General features: G+C 38.3%; 1 protein-coding gene across 1 annotated transcript in view; it reads left to right on the top strand.

Moving 5' to 3' along the window:
• EFNB2 (ephrin B2) overlaps window positions 1-16,675 on the top strand; it is a 43,855-nt gene extending 27,180 nt beyond the window's left edge. Inside the window, exons 3-5 of the mRNA XM_056497385.1 lie at window positions 11,127-11,219; window positions 11,975-12,088; window positions 13,684-16,675. Of these exons, the coding sequence (XP_056353360.1) occupies window positions 11,127-11,219; window positions 11,975-12,088; window positions 13,684-14,066 (590 nt within the window). The 3' untranslated portion in view covers window positions 14,067-16,675. The remainder of the gene's footprint in view (window positions 1-11,126; window positions 11,220-11,974; window positions 12,089-13,683) is intronic.
• The last annotated feature ends 1,140 nt before the right edge of the window (window positions 16,676-17,815 follow it).

The raw sequence follows: 17,815 nt of genomic DNA, 5'->3' as shown, positions 1-17,815 counted from the left end.
CCAAAAGGAAACAGTAAACAGGTTTTCCTTTGTTAATGCCAGACTAGCCAAAATGGAAATAAATACTGTATCAGAAATTCAATTCCTTTACTTTTGCAACAAAGGCATTTTTCGTGGTTTCTGTTAAAGACTCTGTGGTCCAGAAATCTACTGGTTTGGGTTTCTTTTTGTGGTGGTGGTGGTGAAGGTGTTAATGAAAGCCAGTGCGGTAATAGTCACTCTGATTCCATTTGTACAAAGATCGCTTTTTTCCTTCCCTTTCTCCTCCTCCTTCCTCAGAAAATTAGATAAATAATTCCTCCTTAGTGTAAAATGATATCCAGAGGTCAGTCTTTGACTTTGCTGAAGAGTCTTTTAAGGGATGTATCAGCAATACCACTTAGCTCTTGTTGAATGAAATATAAATACAGCTTATACAAATAATATTATTAGAGAGAAAAATCACTGTCTGTGCAGCTTCAGATTTCTAACAGAGTCTAAGGCCTGCAGGATTAATGGAGTCATGGTCCTTTGGGGTTTTGTCCCAGACCACACAGGTCTTGTAAGAGAATAAGGCTATTTTATATTGATAGACTTTGTTCATATTCGGTGCCATTACCTAGGCAATACCAATCGTTTATCTCCTTTAAAGTAGACAGAGATAGTTCAGCAGGAAATCTGTTATTATGTCTCTATTCCTAAGGGAAGGAAATGAAAGATAGGAATGCTCAGTTTGTTAATTGATGGCATGTTGTGAAAAAAATACAGTTATCTTCCCCCACACCCTCACAAGTATTCCAAAGAGATACAGAATCAGATGAAAATGAAGAATAATTGTTCAGACTGGAAGAAAAAAATAATTCAGGAAATACTCATGAATTGGACAGTTTTAAAATTTCATAGGAAGCTATTTAATAGTTTTAGTCAGTATTTTCATATCTTGCTTTCATAGTTCCTCAGAAGCAGTTTATGAGTACAGGAAATAGAATACATTCACAAAGAAAGATACAGTATTCTCCCTTAGAAGTATTTCTGTATCTAGTATTCATAGTGCTTTAAAAAAAAAACCAAAAAACAAAAAACAAACTTAAACCTTGATCTTCTCCAAAAGTTGTATGTTCTTAGATTTGCATAAACATCCTTAAAAGGACTACATGCAGAAAAATGCTCTGAGTGTATATTTTATCCTTTTTATTCAGGATATGAGTAACTGTTTAAATCAAGGGGGTGTGTATTGGAAAGATATGCCATGCTATGAGGAAAGTATGAAGAAAGTATCTGTCTAAACTGAGAGTGCACTATCACACTGAAGCACATTTAACTTCTGTTTTGTACATAAGTTCAGTGATGATCATTTAGCTCATCAGGTGGAATGATTTGTCTTTATACAGTTGCTTGTATCATATGTGCTACATACTTCAGTATTTTAAAAAAATGAGATTTATAAAGACTTTAATGAAACTAATTTTAAAGACTTAAAATTGTTTGCCTCATTAAAGTCTTTACGTAGCTGGAATGGAGGGAAATATACTTTTGTCTGAGAACAGCATTAACTAAAACAAAAGGCTGAAATGGTTGAAAACCAGGGTTAAATGTCAGTTGGATTTTCTTTCCTGACTTTGGTCAATCCTGGAAACCTTGGATGAAGAATATTTCAGGGTTTATTTCTGATAAATCAGACTATAAAACTAAGCCCTAATGGCAGTCTTCCAGTTCCTTTTTTTCAGTCCCAAGGAAATCATGCAAATATTTCTGGAAGTAAAAGCAGGATTAGGCTTAAGGTAGTCTTAGCTGTTCTTGGAGAAGAGTCCATATTAAGCTGATAAGGCTGGTTTTTAAAAGCGTGTTTGGATCTTTGTTAGTGTGATTTATCTATTTTCTGTTTGGTAGATGAAGACAGCAAATATCACTAAACCACAGCAGCAGAATAGTCCTTATGTGCTCACTGGGCTGCTGTGAGAGAAAAACAGAGTTCTAAATCCAAATCCTGCCAGGAAAACTTAAAATTATTTGCTTTTCAGTTATTTTGTGTTAGGACATAAACACATTAGACCAGAACAGCCCAGCTGATTGCAGAATCCCAGAATGGATTGGTTTGGCTGGCACCTCTGGAGCTCATCTGGTCCCCTGCTCAGACCTTTGCTCAAGCACTCCCACCTGCAGCCAGTTGCACAGAACTGTGTCCAGCTGAGTTTTGAGTATCCCCAGGGATACAGCCCTTCCTCCTATGCAGTGCTCCAGTTCCTTCATCATCTCCATGAGCATTTACTGCACTTGCTCCTGTAAGTCCCCATCTGTCTTGTGTTGAGGAGCCTGAGAGTGCACCCAGCTCTGCAGGTGTGGCTGCCCTGGTTCAGAGTGGTGTGGAAGGATCACCTCCCCAAACCAGCTGCCACTGCTCTGACAGATGCCTCCTGGTCAGCTTGGTGTCCACCAGGACCCTCAGGGCTTTTCTGCAGAGTTGGTCTCCACGTGTTTGGCCCCAGCCTGTGCTGAAAGTTGTTTCCATCAGCTTTGATCTGATGCCATCCAGAGGCTGCTACAGCAGGTTCAGTAGCAGAATGAAGACATTAGCAAAATAGTTTTCATTGCAACAGGAAAAAAAAAAAACCCAGCTAAATAATGTTATGCTGTTAAAACCCCAGTGAATTTTTTGAAACTCTATGAATATAAGTATTAAAGTATCAGTGCACCTGTCTAGTTGTGACTTTTCAAAATTCCAAACACTGGTGGAATTAAAATTAACATATCCCACTGGAGTTTCTTAAAATCAACCAAGATGTGCCTACGTGATAATTTCTAAAGAAGCTAAACCTCTTAATTTCTTAATGGCAAGTGTTTGAACAGGAGGTCCTCTAGAACCGTGGAAATTCAGATTGCTTTATTTCTGCAATGTTCCCTCATTAAGGTTTACTCTGTGGGTATTTTACAGCTCTAAACACAAACATAAGCATACTGCAGTCAAAACAGTTCTTAACTTCTGATCGTCTTTGCCAAGTGTACAGTCATCCAATAGTATCATAATTGATCTCAGTGCTAAGGTGCCAAACTCTGTGTTGCTGAAGGATAGTTAGATGATGTAAATAGCTTTTTGTGTTTTGCAATAAAGCACACTTTTGTTGTGCTACATGTAAAAGCAGGAGATGAAGGTATTCTTTTATTGAAGCAAACATGTGGAAAATTGCTCTAGATTGTTATAGTACAGAGCATCTCCCCTGAAAGGAATGAGGTTCATCTACAGGGCAAAGTCTGACTGTGGCACTTTATTGGGGTTACTCCTAGACTCTGTGTGGTCAAAGCAAATAACATCATGTCCATCTAAGCTGTTATAACCATGAGACTGGCACATTTTCTCATCTATAGTGTTATATTCTAAACTGTCACTAGGCATTAACTCAGTCACTGGTGAAGTCCTACTACCTAGAGATGAACTCTGCCTCAAAATGATGTTTTCCACTTCAGTGCTACTCGTATAGCAATTACTGGGTCATTAATATCATTGCATGCAATTAGTGACACTAGAATGAGCAAGAGGTTTGTTTTTTATTTAATATGAACTTTCACTATAACCCTTTCTTATCCAAGTGCTGCAGACAAAAAACAGAGATTTTCAAGGCAGGTGAACATCCTTGTAGACTGAAGCTGAATTTGTATGATACAGAAAGTGGGTCCTCATTTAATGGTAAGGCTTCTGCTTTTGTTTCCAGCAAGCCCTCTTGTCATTAGCAACAATCAGTGTAACTTGAATGCTAACTAATTCTATTAGTTCTGTTCAGCTGAACTGTTAAGCAAAGCTTGCTGTGGTGGAGGGAGACTCTTCTCCCCATTCATGAGGGGTTTTTGTCAGTAGTGTGCTGGGAGAGGATAAATTTGTGTAAAATACCTGCTTGTGAATGGTGAAGTCAGCTAACTAGTAATCTGTTTTAGATGCATACTTTTGGGTATACGCTAAATACATCATAATTAGTGGGCTTACATCTGCCACAGCTACTTCAGCACTCACAAATATATAATTTGTTTATGTAAACTAGAAGCAGCCATGTGTGCAGTGGATCATTATCTGACAACATTTCTCAGAGTATGTGAAATATAGAACTGAAATTCTTCTAGAAATGCTTAACTGTAATGAAAGACTCGTCGTTCATAGTGTTACAGTATTGAGATGCTTTTCTGCTTTGTTTTTATATAATCCCTAAATCACTCCCAGGGAATTTTGTACAGGGACACTGCACTTAACAGCAGTGAAGCAAGTAGGATTTTGTTGTGGGTGGGTGGAACCTGTGACCTTCAGTAATGGATAATAATTCAGCAAATAGTTTACTGTTCAGTACACTTCAGCTATGGTATTCCTTAGTGAGAAAGTGGTGTTTTTAAAATGATAGACAGCAATAACCAGTCAGAATTCACAGGGTTTTTTATATTTTCCAGCTCTCTCATTGTCTCTTTTTCCCTTTATGGAAAGACTTTGTTGACATAAATGGCTCTTTTGTTTTTGTTTTTGTTTTTTTACCGTGTTTATTTTTCTTACCTGGTGCCATGCCTCTGTGGAATTAATAAAATAATTCTGAATGTAGGAAACTTTACAACTCTTTCCCTATTTTGTGCTGCTGGATGACAAGAGATGGGGGAAAAGGAGTCTGTGGATTTCCAGAGATGTCCCTGGAATCACACAGCTGGTATATATCAAAGTATATTACAGTACAAAATTGATTGGCTGTGTCTTGATTGCATCCTCCACATTGCACCCTCAAAAAACCATTGAAATAGTAATAGAATCTGCCCCTCTCTTAACATATGAATACAAGTGGAGACTTTTATGGGGAATTATATAAATATCCCTTTATCATCAGTCCCATCTAAGTACCACAAGTCATGCTGTTCACTGTTGCACAAGATACATTTTAGAGCAGTGGTTAGAAAAGTGAATTAGAAAGTTGCACTGCAGAGCCTTTGCTTCTTCATGGCAAAAAGAGGCCTGTTCTTTATTTTACTTTATTTTGTTCTGGTTTTAGCTTGAGTGGTAGAGGACATTGCTGCTTACTTGCTGTAAAGAATATAATTTGTGGATCCTGTTTATATATAAATCCTGAGGCATGAAGTATAGGACTTGATCAAGAATGCAAAGTGAAAAAGAAGAGTAGAAAATGTCCTTTCCTTCTTATTGAAGTTCTGCCTTATATGTGGATAGAGGGGAAAAAGACTGTCATTGGGAGTATTTATAAACATTCCATGTGCCTTAGTTTAGGGAAAAAAATCTATTTTAATTTGAAACAATGTGTGCAATAAGGCAGAATGAGAATGTTTTTAATCGTTTTTAGTCTGAGAAACTCTTCAAAATTCTGCTGCCAACTTGACTTTGCAAGTAGGGCAAATAAAAAAACAGACATTAGGAAAAAGCAAAATTATTGGTAAGCTGCTTTTTTACATTTTTTATTATAATCTTGGTGTCCTAAATTATATTGAGCGAATTCAGCAGTGTTTTGTTGGTTTTTTTTGTTTGTTTGTTTTGTTGGGTTTTTTTTTTGGTGGTTTTTTTTTTTTTTTTTTTTTTTGGTAGGATAATTTCTTTGTCTCTAAAAGATCAGTAGAAAGTTTTGATTTTATTGCCTGTTGATTAAAAACACAGTCAACACATAATAGCACTCCATTCAACTTCATAATGCATTTACATTTTGGTACTTAGAGTCCAGGTTTGGGACTGCTGATGGTTAAATTTCAGAAGACAATTCAATTTTTTTTTTTTTTAAGTGAAGGTTTCAGTATCAATCTTATTTTTTGTCACTGCAAGAAAAGGGAAAACATGAGTTGCTAGTATTTGAAATTAGCGTATTTCTCTTATCTCTAAACATTGCTCAGCTCACCCAGAGTAATGTGTGCCAAAGTACCTGTTCTTTGGTGAAAAATTTTTTTGTTGTTGTTTCAGGTCTCCATGCAGATCTGGCATTGTTATTGGGGGGCAGATTAATTTCATTTAATTAAAACACACTTTCTATTATCTCAGCTATCTTGCTCTTTCTTCCATGGCTAGTTTAGAAGCAATCTCCCTGTTCACACTGATTTATGGTTTTTCAGTGTGTGATTTCTGGTGTTCTTAAACCTCTCCCATAAATTCTCTAAGTTGATGGAAAAGAAGAATTATTTATTCAGTGCTTTACTAAGAGAATCACTGAAAGGACCAAAAGCAGATGAAAGCAGTCAGAGCACAAACAATGATGCCTGGCCAAAATAGCCTTCTATTACTTAAAAAAATAAAAAAACTCTCAAAAACTTTACATGTGCATAGTAATCCTGACAGTGCATGTGAGATCAAGTGCAGCTTTGCTTTAAGAGTAACTTCTTACTACTGTTGGATCTAAAGCTTGTGTGGATTTTTGCTGCTGTTTTTTCATTCTTTTTCTAAGCACAGCAGGGGGAAAGTGGAAATGGGAAGTGTTATTTGATTTTATTTTATTCCAGTTTTGAGAAATTAATTTTCTTATGCAGTATTCAAACAGTATTTAATGAATAAAAGATGTGAAAATCACTACTGTTGGGTAGTACTGATCTGCCCCTAAAAAAGTGTAATTCACAATTTGCTATTAACTGATCCACTTCAGCAGCAATTAATTCTTCATGACCTCATCAATGATGTGTTTTTAATATATTGCCAAATGAATTTTATTGTCCAGCACACTAAGGAGGGACAAAATCAGTTTTGCCCTTGCCTATCAGTTGACACTACTCATTCCTACAGTCTGTGGTTTAAGGTCAATTTAGTTTTCACAGGAAAATTAAATAAGATGATCATAATTTCTCTCATCAGCTATGAAGTCCATTTCATGCTCAAGCTCTAGAAATAGATGTGCTTTAAAGTTGTGTTGGTTCAAAGCATATGTCATTTAATTTGCAAATAGGTAATGTTTTTCATAATCCTAAAACATGAAACTGTGGATAATAAGTGTAGCAGAATTAAATTAGCTGAGATTTTGTCTGCTGGTGTTCTCAGTAATAGTGATGGCATTTTTTTCATTTTGTAACGTGTGTTTTTAGGAGTGAAGGAAGTTGAATTTTTGTGACTGTGCCTTCATTTCTAATCTCTTTGTGAATGAAAAGCTATATACAGGCACAAATCCAGCAGCTTAATTCTCCATCTGATTAGAGCAATGTTACCAACCTGGTAGGCTGAAAACAGCCATGATCCATGCAGTGGCGTAGCCTCCTGGGAGGCAGAGTAATAACAATCAAATGAAGACATATTAAAATGTAATATTACTTCCTCTCCATGGGGACTGTATAAGAATCATAGCCAGGAACTATTCTTGTCAGCTGACTCTGCTATGCTCACTGACTGCCTGCCTCTGCGTTTATGACTAATGCACTTTGTACAATAAACAGCACTTGTGGAGTTTTAAAAGCAAATAAATGTAAAACATTATACATTGATTTACATGAGTACCAGCCTTTTTTGTTTGTTTGTTTTGTTGGGGGTTTTGGTTTTTTTAATACAATTCATATGTTTCAAAGAGGGGGGAGGCAGATCAGAATGGAGTTCTTTGGACTGAATAATTTAATTTCTCCCTTGTGTATGGAGGAGGATATGTTGAAGTGGTGTGTTATGAACCTGCAAATGTATACTAGCTCCTCTAAAGTAAGTATGGATCAGCAAGACTCTTAACCATAATTTCATAACAGATAAGTGTTTTCTGAATGTTGAAAAGCTAAACTTGCATTCCTTATAAAATGGCAGCTGCTGTTGTATTCAAGGAATGCAGACAGACAGTGTCTGATAAACTACTGTAAAAATGGCCTAAAAATTAATACAGTTTTGTTAGAAAGTCTTAAAATATTTCAGCACAATTATATGTGCTTATTTTTAGGTGTGGACAAACTGTTGAATAATTTAATGTGGTTTGACTGTAATTATTAGTTTTGCAATTTACACTAGTAGAGCGGGACAGGTCTCAGAAAATCAAAAGATTTTAAAATATTTTTCTACCTGTTTAGCAACATTTTACTTAGTTCTAGGTTCCTGTGTATTGCTATATTAATACAAAGTGTATAGTTCCTGAGAACACACAAATATTAATGAGAAACTTCATATTAATCATTAGTTATGTTTATTAATGTTAATATTTAAGAATTTAGTCTTCTTAGCAGAGGTCTTTGTATGGTAGCTCATCTAAGTAATTGTCTTTAAAATATATCCATATTTTGACCTAAATGTAAAAGAACCTGTTCTTTGTATATGTATATGTATATAAGAATAAATTGTATGGAAAGGTATAAATACACTGGAGGATAACATTTCCATTTTGGATACCAGAAGTTTGTGTTACATTTGTGTTTAAATCCAAACTCCTATTGGGATGCCTTTGTGTTTTTTAAAATATCCTTTCAGTGTGAGCAGAGCTGCAAGTGCTGGGTCACTTTCCCACAGAGGTGTGAGTGCAGTGGAGGAGCTAAAATGACAGTGGGTGTGATTTTCATTTGGAGATCAATATAGAAGGGCCTCAGCAAGTGTTTGAGGAATATTTTGTACTCGCTGCCTTGTTTGACTTCTGCACACTGCACTGTCAAGGGGCATTAGCAGTATGAAACTGTTTTCTCTGCTGTCCTAGATTACTTCTTTTTCTCAGTGCAGCTTTTCAAAGCTTAAAACGATGTGTTTAAAGCTACCCACTTTCTTCCTGGTACACTAGGGATATGCAAGGTTGTATTTCGATAGTCTTAATGAATTTCAAAAAATAATTTCCTCCAGTGGCCTTGGGTAATTGTCAGTTTAATTACAGGAAAAGCTGAGAAGGAAACTTTGCTTTGTCACTGAAATGCTTCTCTTTGAAAATTCCCTATTCCTCAGGACGTAGCAGTCTGTACTCTGAGCTACAGCGTAGGCTTTCCTAAAATCCCTTGAAGAACTGTGGAAAAAGTGAATACTTCTGCAAATTCATTCATCTGACATCAAAGCTATGAAAGCATTCTTTTAGAAGCAAGCGAGGCAGATTGCGCTGGCGTAGGCACACACCAGACTCATTGTACATCTGGGTCTTCCCGTTTGGAGACTGTATTTGAAGTAATTCTGCATTCTTTTTTTGCCATCTTACTTTCTTATTCTGTACTGAGGTCAGACTGCGTCGTCTGCATCCTGTTGAGGTCTCCTGCTCTGTGGGTTAAGTGGATAGGCCTTTAAAGAATAAAAAGGCATTGATGTTCAGAAGAAGCAGCATTCGGTTCAATTAAAATCAAGTAGAAGGTGTTTAAGGAGATGTGATTCCTTTTGGCTTGATTAAAAAAAGAATCAAATAACAAAACCACAAGACAAAGTCAGTGTTTATTATTTCTACGTTCAATTGGTGCTCAGCTTTGGTATTTCTATTTACTGCATTTTTTCTCTGTGTCCTTGTGCTGGTACATTGGCAAATAGATCATAAAAAACACTTTCAGCAAAGACACATTTGATTTATGTCCAGGATGGGTTCTTGGTATTGATTTTTTTTTTCCCCTCTGGAAAAAAAAAACCAAAAGAAAACAAAACTATATGTCTCCATTATTTTCCAAGCCTGGCAATGCAGTGACACATTTCAGATCAGCTTTTATCTTAAATTACTCAACGTGCTCTTTTGTGTTTTGAAAAGTCTTTTTGCCATACAGCTATTGTCATGTTTTTTACAGGGGGGAGGGAACAAGAGGAGGAACTGGGAGGGACCACTTATGAGGAGAAGGGAATTTTAGGAAAAGAAAGCACAGTTTGGGAAGTTTGTATGGTAGCTGTAATTCGAGTTGGTCACAAAAGAGTCAGAAGTGGAACAAAAACAAGACGCAGATCAAAGGCTAGGAAGCAGGGTTCAGCAGTATGGGGTTTATATCTTTACGGCTAGAGAGAAGATTAGAGCAAGAAAAATACTTCCATGGGGGTAGGAGGACATTGTGAAGGGAAAAGGAAATATACATAGACTGCATTTGAAAGAAAATCCCCGAGGAAGGTGAAAGAGAAGGAGCGAGAATTAAAAACAAAGACCTGAGGAGTGTAAAGCCCACAGGCTGAAAGGAGAGGGGCAGGGGGAGGCATGTGCTGCTTCAGCAGCTCAGCGCCGCCACGGCCAGCAGTGAGCTCCCCGACATCCCATTCTCCATGCTGGTAGCCCAGTGCTGGGGCCTGTGCACCCTCTCATAAGTTCATTTTGGGCCTCAGATAAACAGCCCCAAGGAAAGACAGTGGCATTTCCATCCTCAGACGACCAGGGCAGGAAAGCCCGCGGTGCATCCCCTGCATAGTGAGAGCAGAGCCCACCATTGTGCGAGCAGCTGTGCCCTGCTCATGGTGGCCAGCGCAGTGCAGTGGCTGCAGTACCTGCTGCTGAGGAGCTCCCAGACCACTTTCCAGCAGCTGTTTCACAAGCAGCAGCTGGCTGGGCCGTCAGCGTGATTCAGGGCTGTGGATTCTCCAGGGGAGTGGTGCCCGGCTCGCACAGCGAGCTCCAGCTGGCACCCAGATAAGCAGGAACAATAGCAGCACAGGGGAAAGCACCCTGGTGTTTGTGTGAGCTGAAAGGTTTCCCTGGGAATAGAGCGTGTTCCCCTTTGCCACCCACCCCCGCAGAGGCTCAATGCTGAGAAAAGTGAGATTGTACTTTAAAATATTAAATGGTTTTCCAATCAGTTCGGAATCTTAGCTTTCACCTGAGTCTTTTGTATGCGTTCACTTCTTCCAGCAGGAGATTTGTAATAGAGGAAGCAGGTGTAACATGGTGATTATAAAGATAATGTTGGGAGGGGAAAAAAAGGGTGATTTTTCAGTGCTTTTCTCCTCTGAGCCTGCCAGAGCTTCCTTTTCAGCTGACTCCATCACCTTTTTAGCAAGATGGTGTGTTTTTGTCCAAGTCAGTCAGTCAGTCAATTGTGCATAGGAAAATAAAAGGCTGCTGGGTAAATTTGAAACCTTGATAACACATTCCTCCATTTGTGTATATTGTGCAGCTTACCAGTGTATTCATTCCTTTGGCTTTCAACATTTCACAACTTTCCATAGGTCAGCCTGAGCAACAAGAACAGGTCCTGGTAGATTGAAAGATCCTTGCTTTCAGACACTCATGTTCACATCACTTTGCCTGTTGATTTCCTGATTTTTATTTATTTTTATTTTTATTTATTTTTCTTTTATTTTTAATCAGCAACATCAAATGGGTCTTTGGAGGGCCTGGATAACCAGGAGGGAGGGGTGTGCCAGACAAAAACCATGAAGATCCTCATGAAAGTTGGACAAGGTAAAGACCATCTGCTGTTTCATGAAATCACTTTGATCGGTCTCAATGTCCTTTTTAGTTTTTAGGCTTCTTTTAGCAGTGTAGAGCAGAGAGCCAGTCGAGTCTAGTGTGGTCATTCCTCCCATATAGTCTGAAAGCAAAGCCTATTTTCTCTTCCTCAGCTACTGACAGATTTCTACAGAAGGAGGGTTAGTGTAATAAGATCTCTTCATTGGAGAGGTCCCTAGAAGGAAAGGTCACCTGGGAGTAGTGTGTTTCAGTCATTTTTATTTTTATTTTAAAAACAAAAGCCACAACTCTGCTGCTCAGAATTATTTAAAATACATGAAAAGAGGGGAGCTAATATTTCTATAGTTTGCTTGTTATGAATTCTGATTACAGAGAGGTTTTTGTTCATTGTCTCTTTTCACATATAGATAACCTATTGTGCAGGAAGAAAGAATTATTCTTCTAAGTACCAGTTGGTTTAGTAGTCAATCAACTTCCTCAGTTAAACTGAAATGTCATCTGCAAAGCTTTTCTTGCCAATTACAGGAGACCCTATAGTTTCTGCAGATGGCCTCACAATTTAAACCTGAAATAACTAATATAACCATTTTGCTTTAAAAGGAAAATTACTTTCTTATATCTCCCAGTCCTTTGCATAAAGGTTCTTCTGTTAAACCATTTGTGTCTCACGAGGTACCTGGAGCCAGCTTGTGAGGCTCCATAGCGCCAAGTGCCAAAGCTGCATGAGTCGTCTTTGTCTCCCCCAGATCCCAACTCGGCAGGGCAGCCCCGGCACACGGACCCCACCAAGCGCCCCGAGCAGGAGGCTGGCACCAACGGGAAGAGTTCCACCACCAGCCCCTTTGTGAAGGACCACTCAGGTAGGTGTGGTGGGACTTTGCCCTGGAATGTCTTCCCCTCCTTTGTCCCCAAATGTGTTTTATTTTACCGTTAACATGCCAGAAAAGCAAATGTTTTCATCGTGAGATGAAGCAAAAGCCAGTTCTGATTGCTCTGGTGGATAGTGTGTGGGAGCTGCAAGTTTTGGCAGCAGCTGCTCTCCCCTCTTCCACACTGCTGTGGAAGTTAATTACGTCTTGTGACAGTGTCTCTCATTTACAGGAAAATTTTTGGATAGGACATTTGCTAAGCAGCTTTACATTGGTCCAGTGCTGCCTTACATTTAGTACTCTGGCAGATGAACAAGTCTCTTTCTTTTCCCGCATAATACATTATCAAGTGGTTCTCGACAGCCATTTATAAAGTTTATTTCAAGGCATCTATAATTAATGTCCTGCTCTTTTAGCTGACCATATAAAGTGCAGACATGTGTGCCTGGTCTTCTACTAAGTGTAAAGTTTTGGGGTTTTGTTTTTATTTTTTTATAAAGTAATTATTTAAACAAAATAAATAGATGATTTGAAACAAGTATCTTCAGGGTTCATTTCACTCAGGTTGAACAAGAGAAAATCTAACTCTTAAGACTCAAGCTGTCCAGAAGAAAATTCAGTAATTAGTAATGCTGCAAAGCAAAATCTTTGCTGACAGGTGATTCTGGGTTTCCCAAAAAAGGCCACAAGTTTTCCTTGCCAGCTCTGTCTTTACTTAGTGGGCTAATGAATCTATGATAGAGGGAGTGGCTTGAGCTGATCCCTGCAGAGGCTTTGGTAGGAAGAGTTAACACTTATGTGCATGGAGCAGCTTTCCATTGTGAGTCAGCATCAAGAGAGGGAAATTGGTTCAAACTTAGAAATGAAAAAGTGTCAATGAACATTCATGTAATTTTTGTGACAAATAATATGGTGATTTGATTAGCAGTAAATATTCAACAGGCTGTTCACCATGTGATCTTTTCCTGACTACCAAATGCGTGGTATTGTTTTCTTTTAAGTGAATGTAAGTTAATGCTAACAGACATGCCATAGCCATTCTGCCTGTCTCCCATGCTGCCTCAAGCTCCTTGGTTTCATTTCCAAACAAGAGGAGTCCATGTAAAGAGGCACTAAGGATGGTTTAGCTTAAACCAATATGCGAAAGATAAAACAGCAGAGGGAACAGTGTGGCACTGAACAGTACCAGTTGTTCTGAGAATTGTCGTTTCCCTGTGTTATTTTCCCTTCCAGTCTCCTATCCCACCCTCTCTTGTGCCTGGGGCTGGCCTGCATCTGTTAAAAGATGCTGTGTGCATCAAAGGCTGTCTTGTCAGTGACAGTTCTCACCGCTGATGGATGATGATGTATGAAACAGGGTGGTTTGGGAGCAACACAAAAGTGAGACCAACAGGCACAAAGTCTTGCTTTATATTGATTGCTGACTTCGGCTGTTTGCATTTAGCTATCTAACAGGGTAATTGGTTTGTCAAAGTTTAGCTGTCAGTTAATTCTTCCAGTCTTGCTTACTCTACACATTTTTAAGCAACGTAAATGGGTCACAGGATGGCAATAACTTTTGTCTATTGTATTTCCGTTCTTTCCAGGATCTAGCACAGATGGCAGTAAGGCTGGGCATTCCAGTATACTGGGTTCAGAGGTGGCCTTATTTGCAGGGATTGCATCAGGGTGCATCATTTTCATCGTCATCATCATCACTTTGGTGGTTCTTTTGTTGAAGTACCGGAGAAGACACAGGAAGCATTCCCCGCAACACACGACAACTCTGTCACTTAGTACATTAGCCACCCCAAAACGCAGTGGCAACAACAATGGTTCTGAGCCCAGTGACATTATCATTCCTCTAAGGACTGCAGACAGTGTCTTTTGCCCCCACTATGAAAAGGTCAGCGGCGACTATGGACATCCGGTGTACATAGTTCAAGAGATGCCTCCTCAGAGTCCAGCAAACATTTATTACAAGGTCTGAGAAACACACAACCAGCTCTGTGGTACAGTTGAGTCGTAGAGGAAACTCACTGGTCAAATGCTTTCTGTTGGGGTTTGTGATGACGCCTTGTGTGCTAGCATTGACTTAAGCACAGGGGGGAGAAGGCAACAGCTCTTTCTCCAGGAACCGACGCGAGCTGGACAGCTTACCTAGTCTGTAGAATTCCTATCTCGGTGAATAAGTATTCACTAAAAGCTGGAAGACTTTTATGTAGAAGATGCCCATTCTGATTGCTGTACTCTTGTTACATTCATCATCCTCAAAGCCATGTGCCGTGGGCATTCAGGCATGTACAAAAGCCAAGGGAAGATGGAGCAATCCGTGGATGTTAATAGCTCTAGGCATCCTGGGAAGGTGCTCTAGGATATATCAAGCTTGAAATGCAATCTTCTGACTTTTGTGTGTCTCTCTCAGTGCGTACTGGATTTGTCACACAGACCTTGGTGTCTAAGTAAGACTTGTTAAAGTTCTCTTGCTTTTAGTCCGTCACTGTTCCATTTGTTTCTGTTATCCGGGGCTCTGCCATCCTTCACATAAGATTTCCTTTCACTCCACCTCCTGAATCACTAATGGAACATTAATGTTTGGAGATCCGCACTCCATCCATCTGCTACAGCAGCCTCACTCGAATGGGTAATGCATTTATAAAAATTGTGTTTGATAGTAAGGAGCCTTCCAGCCAAAAAGTTAGGTTGTCAACAAAGTCAAGAGCAGGACTGGGTGGTAGAGGGAAGGGCTGATTGAAGTTGCAGTTGAACACTGCTGCCTCAAAAATAGAAGCTGGGAAGAAAAAAAAATGCATTTAGGTAGCACAGCACTTTGGTATGCTAAGTTTTAAGAGGCAAATAGGAAACACAATAACATGCGCAGTGGATTAAGGCTGCATTTGAAGGAATTCATGGTTATCAAGTACCAGTGTGCAGAATAAAAAAGTACCTTCAATACAGTAGAACAAAGGGGTATTGTTAGTAAGTGAACAAGCCTGGAGAAGACAAGACAATAGCAGGCCGCTGAGGATGTATTAGGGCAGGGCTGTTGTGGTACTGGCAATAAAATACACAGCTTTGAAGCTGTAGCAAAAACGTAGTCTGCTTTGGATGCCTTTTAAGCAGACTCAGCTGCTATACTATCACATTATACTAAACACAGGGAAAGCATTTAAGAAAACAGCTGAGGGCCAAGTGACCAAGATGATTATAAGCCAGTGGGTCAAGTGAGCTATAATTCTATCACTGATAAAGTTGTGGGGGAAAAAAAACCAAAACAACAAACCACAGAACCTTGATCATCTCTAAAAGTAAGGCGGAATGTCTTTGTGACTGACCCTTTTGGCACTTTGGCTTATTGTAGTGCTGTCCCTGCACAGTGAGTGTAGGTACTGGCTGACACAGCAGTTCATTGGTGCTCTGTTGCAAAGTTAAAGCACATATGGCAAACCTCTGGCAGTCCATAAGAGTAAAATAAATTATGACACTGAGATGGAGAAGGAAAATATGTCTTATTTATAATAGGTGTATAGAACACAAGGGATATAAAGTGAGAGTTTTTCTTTTGTTCGTTCTTTCTTACTTTTGGTTTGGATTTTTTTACTAATATATATTTTGAGATTGCACAGAATCTATACCAGAAGATGTGAAATTCATTTGCGGCAATTGCATAGTCTTAACTTGTCATCATTTTCCACATATGTGTGTGTGTGTCTGTGTATATACACACACATATAAGTCTATATATGCATATGTATGTATATATATGTATGCATATGCACACATTATTTTTTTTTAAATAAAATACTTCTGGAAAACAAAAATCAGCTATCCCAACACCACCAGTGGGAGCGTAGTTAAAAAAAAAAATTCCAAAGCATCTTGTAAGAGAAAAGTAGAAAATATAAGGTCCAAAAATATCAGGAATTCAGTGTTACTGCATCACATATTTAGCAGCAACAAGATGTGCCGGCATTTATTTTCTGTGTTGTGTTTTCCCTTGCCTTACAGGCTGATGTGTTCTGTAGATTTTGTTGAGGTTCGTAGAGAGGGGTTTCAGGTTAAAGTTTTCTCTTTAGCATGGCTATTCCCCTAAAGCTCCCACCCTAGGGAGGAAATAAAAAAAAAAAAAAACTCTACTTTTATATGTGCTATGCAAATAGACATTTCTAACATAGTCATGTTACTATGGTAACACTTTGCTTTCTGATTTGGAAAGAAAATGTAGCAACAGCATTTTAGGGTTCTCAGACCTCCGGTGAGCACCTGCAAGGAAAAAAAAAAAAAAAAAAAAAAACAAAAAAGGAAAAAAAAATAAAGAAAAGAAAAAGATCTGTCATAGAAATTATCACTCTTTGTTTTCTGAACCTGAAGATAATGTTGGGATGTTGGTCCAAAAGAGAGAAACAAAAAACAAAAAAAATTCCAACCCATGGTTCTGTGGAAGGTTACCATGGTGACTAACTACAGTACATATGTAATTCTTTTCAACAACCCTTCTTTTCTATGAATCCATCCATACAAGGTTCTCTTGTAAGTCATTAAGATTTTATTTTGGGGGAGGGGGAGGAAGGGAAAAGATGGGTTTACTGATCCTTATTTTTATTAAATCATATCTATGCTTCATCAGTTGGCTACATTCTAGTTACATACTAAACTGTGAAAGAAAAATCAGACGAATTGCTCAAGAGCAACCTGCAACCAATTGAAAAAAAAAAAATGTACTGTGCGTCTGTTTTGTGTCTGGTGCAGAATTATGACAATCTACCAACTGTTCCTTTCTTTGACGTTGGTCCAGCTTTGAAAAGTTACTGTAAATGCCTTGCTTGTATGATCATCCCTAGTCACCCAAATTGGAATTTGCACCATCATGTCTAAGTGAAGATGCTGTAAATAGGTTCAGATTTACTGTATATGGATTTGGGGTGTTACAGTAGCCTTATTCACATTTTTAAATAATTAAAAAACCCACATGAAAACAAGATAAAAAAGGCTTTTCTTAACCAGATTGTGTATATAGAGCAATGTTGGTTTTTTATAAAGTCTGAGCAAGATGTTTTGTATAAAATTTGAATTTTGCAATGTATTTAGCTACAGCTTGTTTAAAGGCAGTGTCATTCCCCTTTGCACTGTATTGAGGAAAAAATTATATAAAAGGTTGCCAAATTGCCGCATATTTGTGCTGAAATTGTGTACCATGAATATTTATTTAAGAATTTCTTTGTCCAGTTTGTAAGTAACACAGTATTATGCTTGAGTTATAAATAATTTCTTCTTTCTTTTTCTTTTTTTTTTATAATTTTATTTTTTGTTTTGTTTGTTTGTTTGTTTCATTCTGTATTAAAACTAGCCGGTCATAAGTTTGAAATCTGCTTTAGTTCCACATTGCAATTAGTTCCCAGAAAATGAAAATTATGAAAATCACATTCCACGTCTGTTTCAAACTGAATTTGTTCTTAAAAAAATAAAATATTTTTTTCCTATGGAAACCTTGCCTTCTAATTATTTTCTTCTTTAGTTTTGCAATTTTTTTTCTTTTTTAAAAGATGAAAATAAATAAGAAAGTCACCAAGCTTGCCTGCCTGCCTCCCTCCCTCCTGTCTCTCCCTTCCTCCTCTCCTCCCTCTCCAAACTGATTGCTAGTGGTTTATGGGAAATCTCCTTAGGGTACACTGACTTCTGTTAACCTACTTCTTTCAAATTCTCTCTTCCATAAATCAGCAGATTTCAGAAAACACCTGG

The sequence above is a fragment of the Oenanthe melanoleuca genome, chromosome 1, assembly GCF_029582105.1.
Source record: "Oenanthe melanoleuca isolate GR-GAL-2019-014 chromosome 1, OMel1.0, whole genome shotgun sequence".
NCBI lineage: Eukaryota > Metazoa > Chordata > Aves > Passeriformes > Muscicapidae > Oenanthe > Oenanthe melanoleuca.
This window is presented reverse-complemented; position numbering and strand designations above follow the sequence as displayed.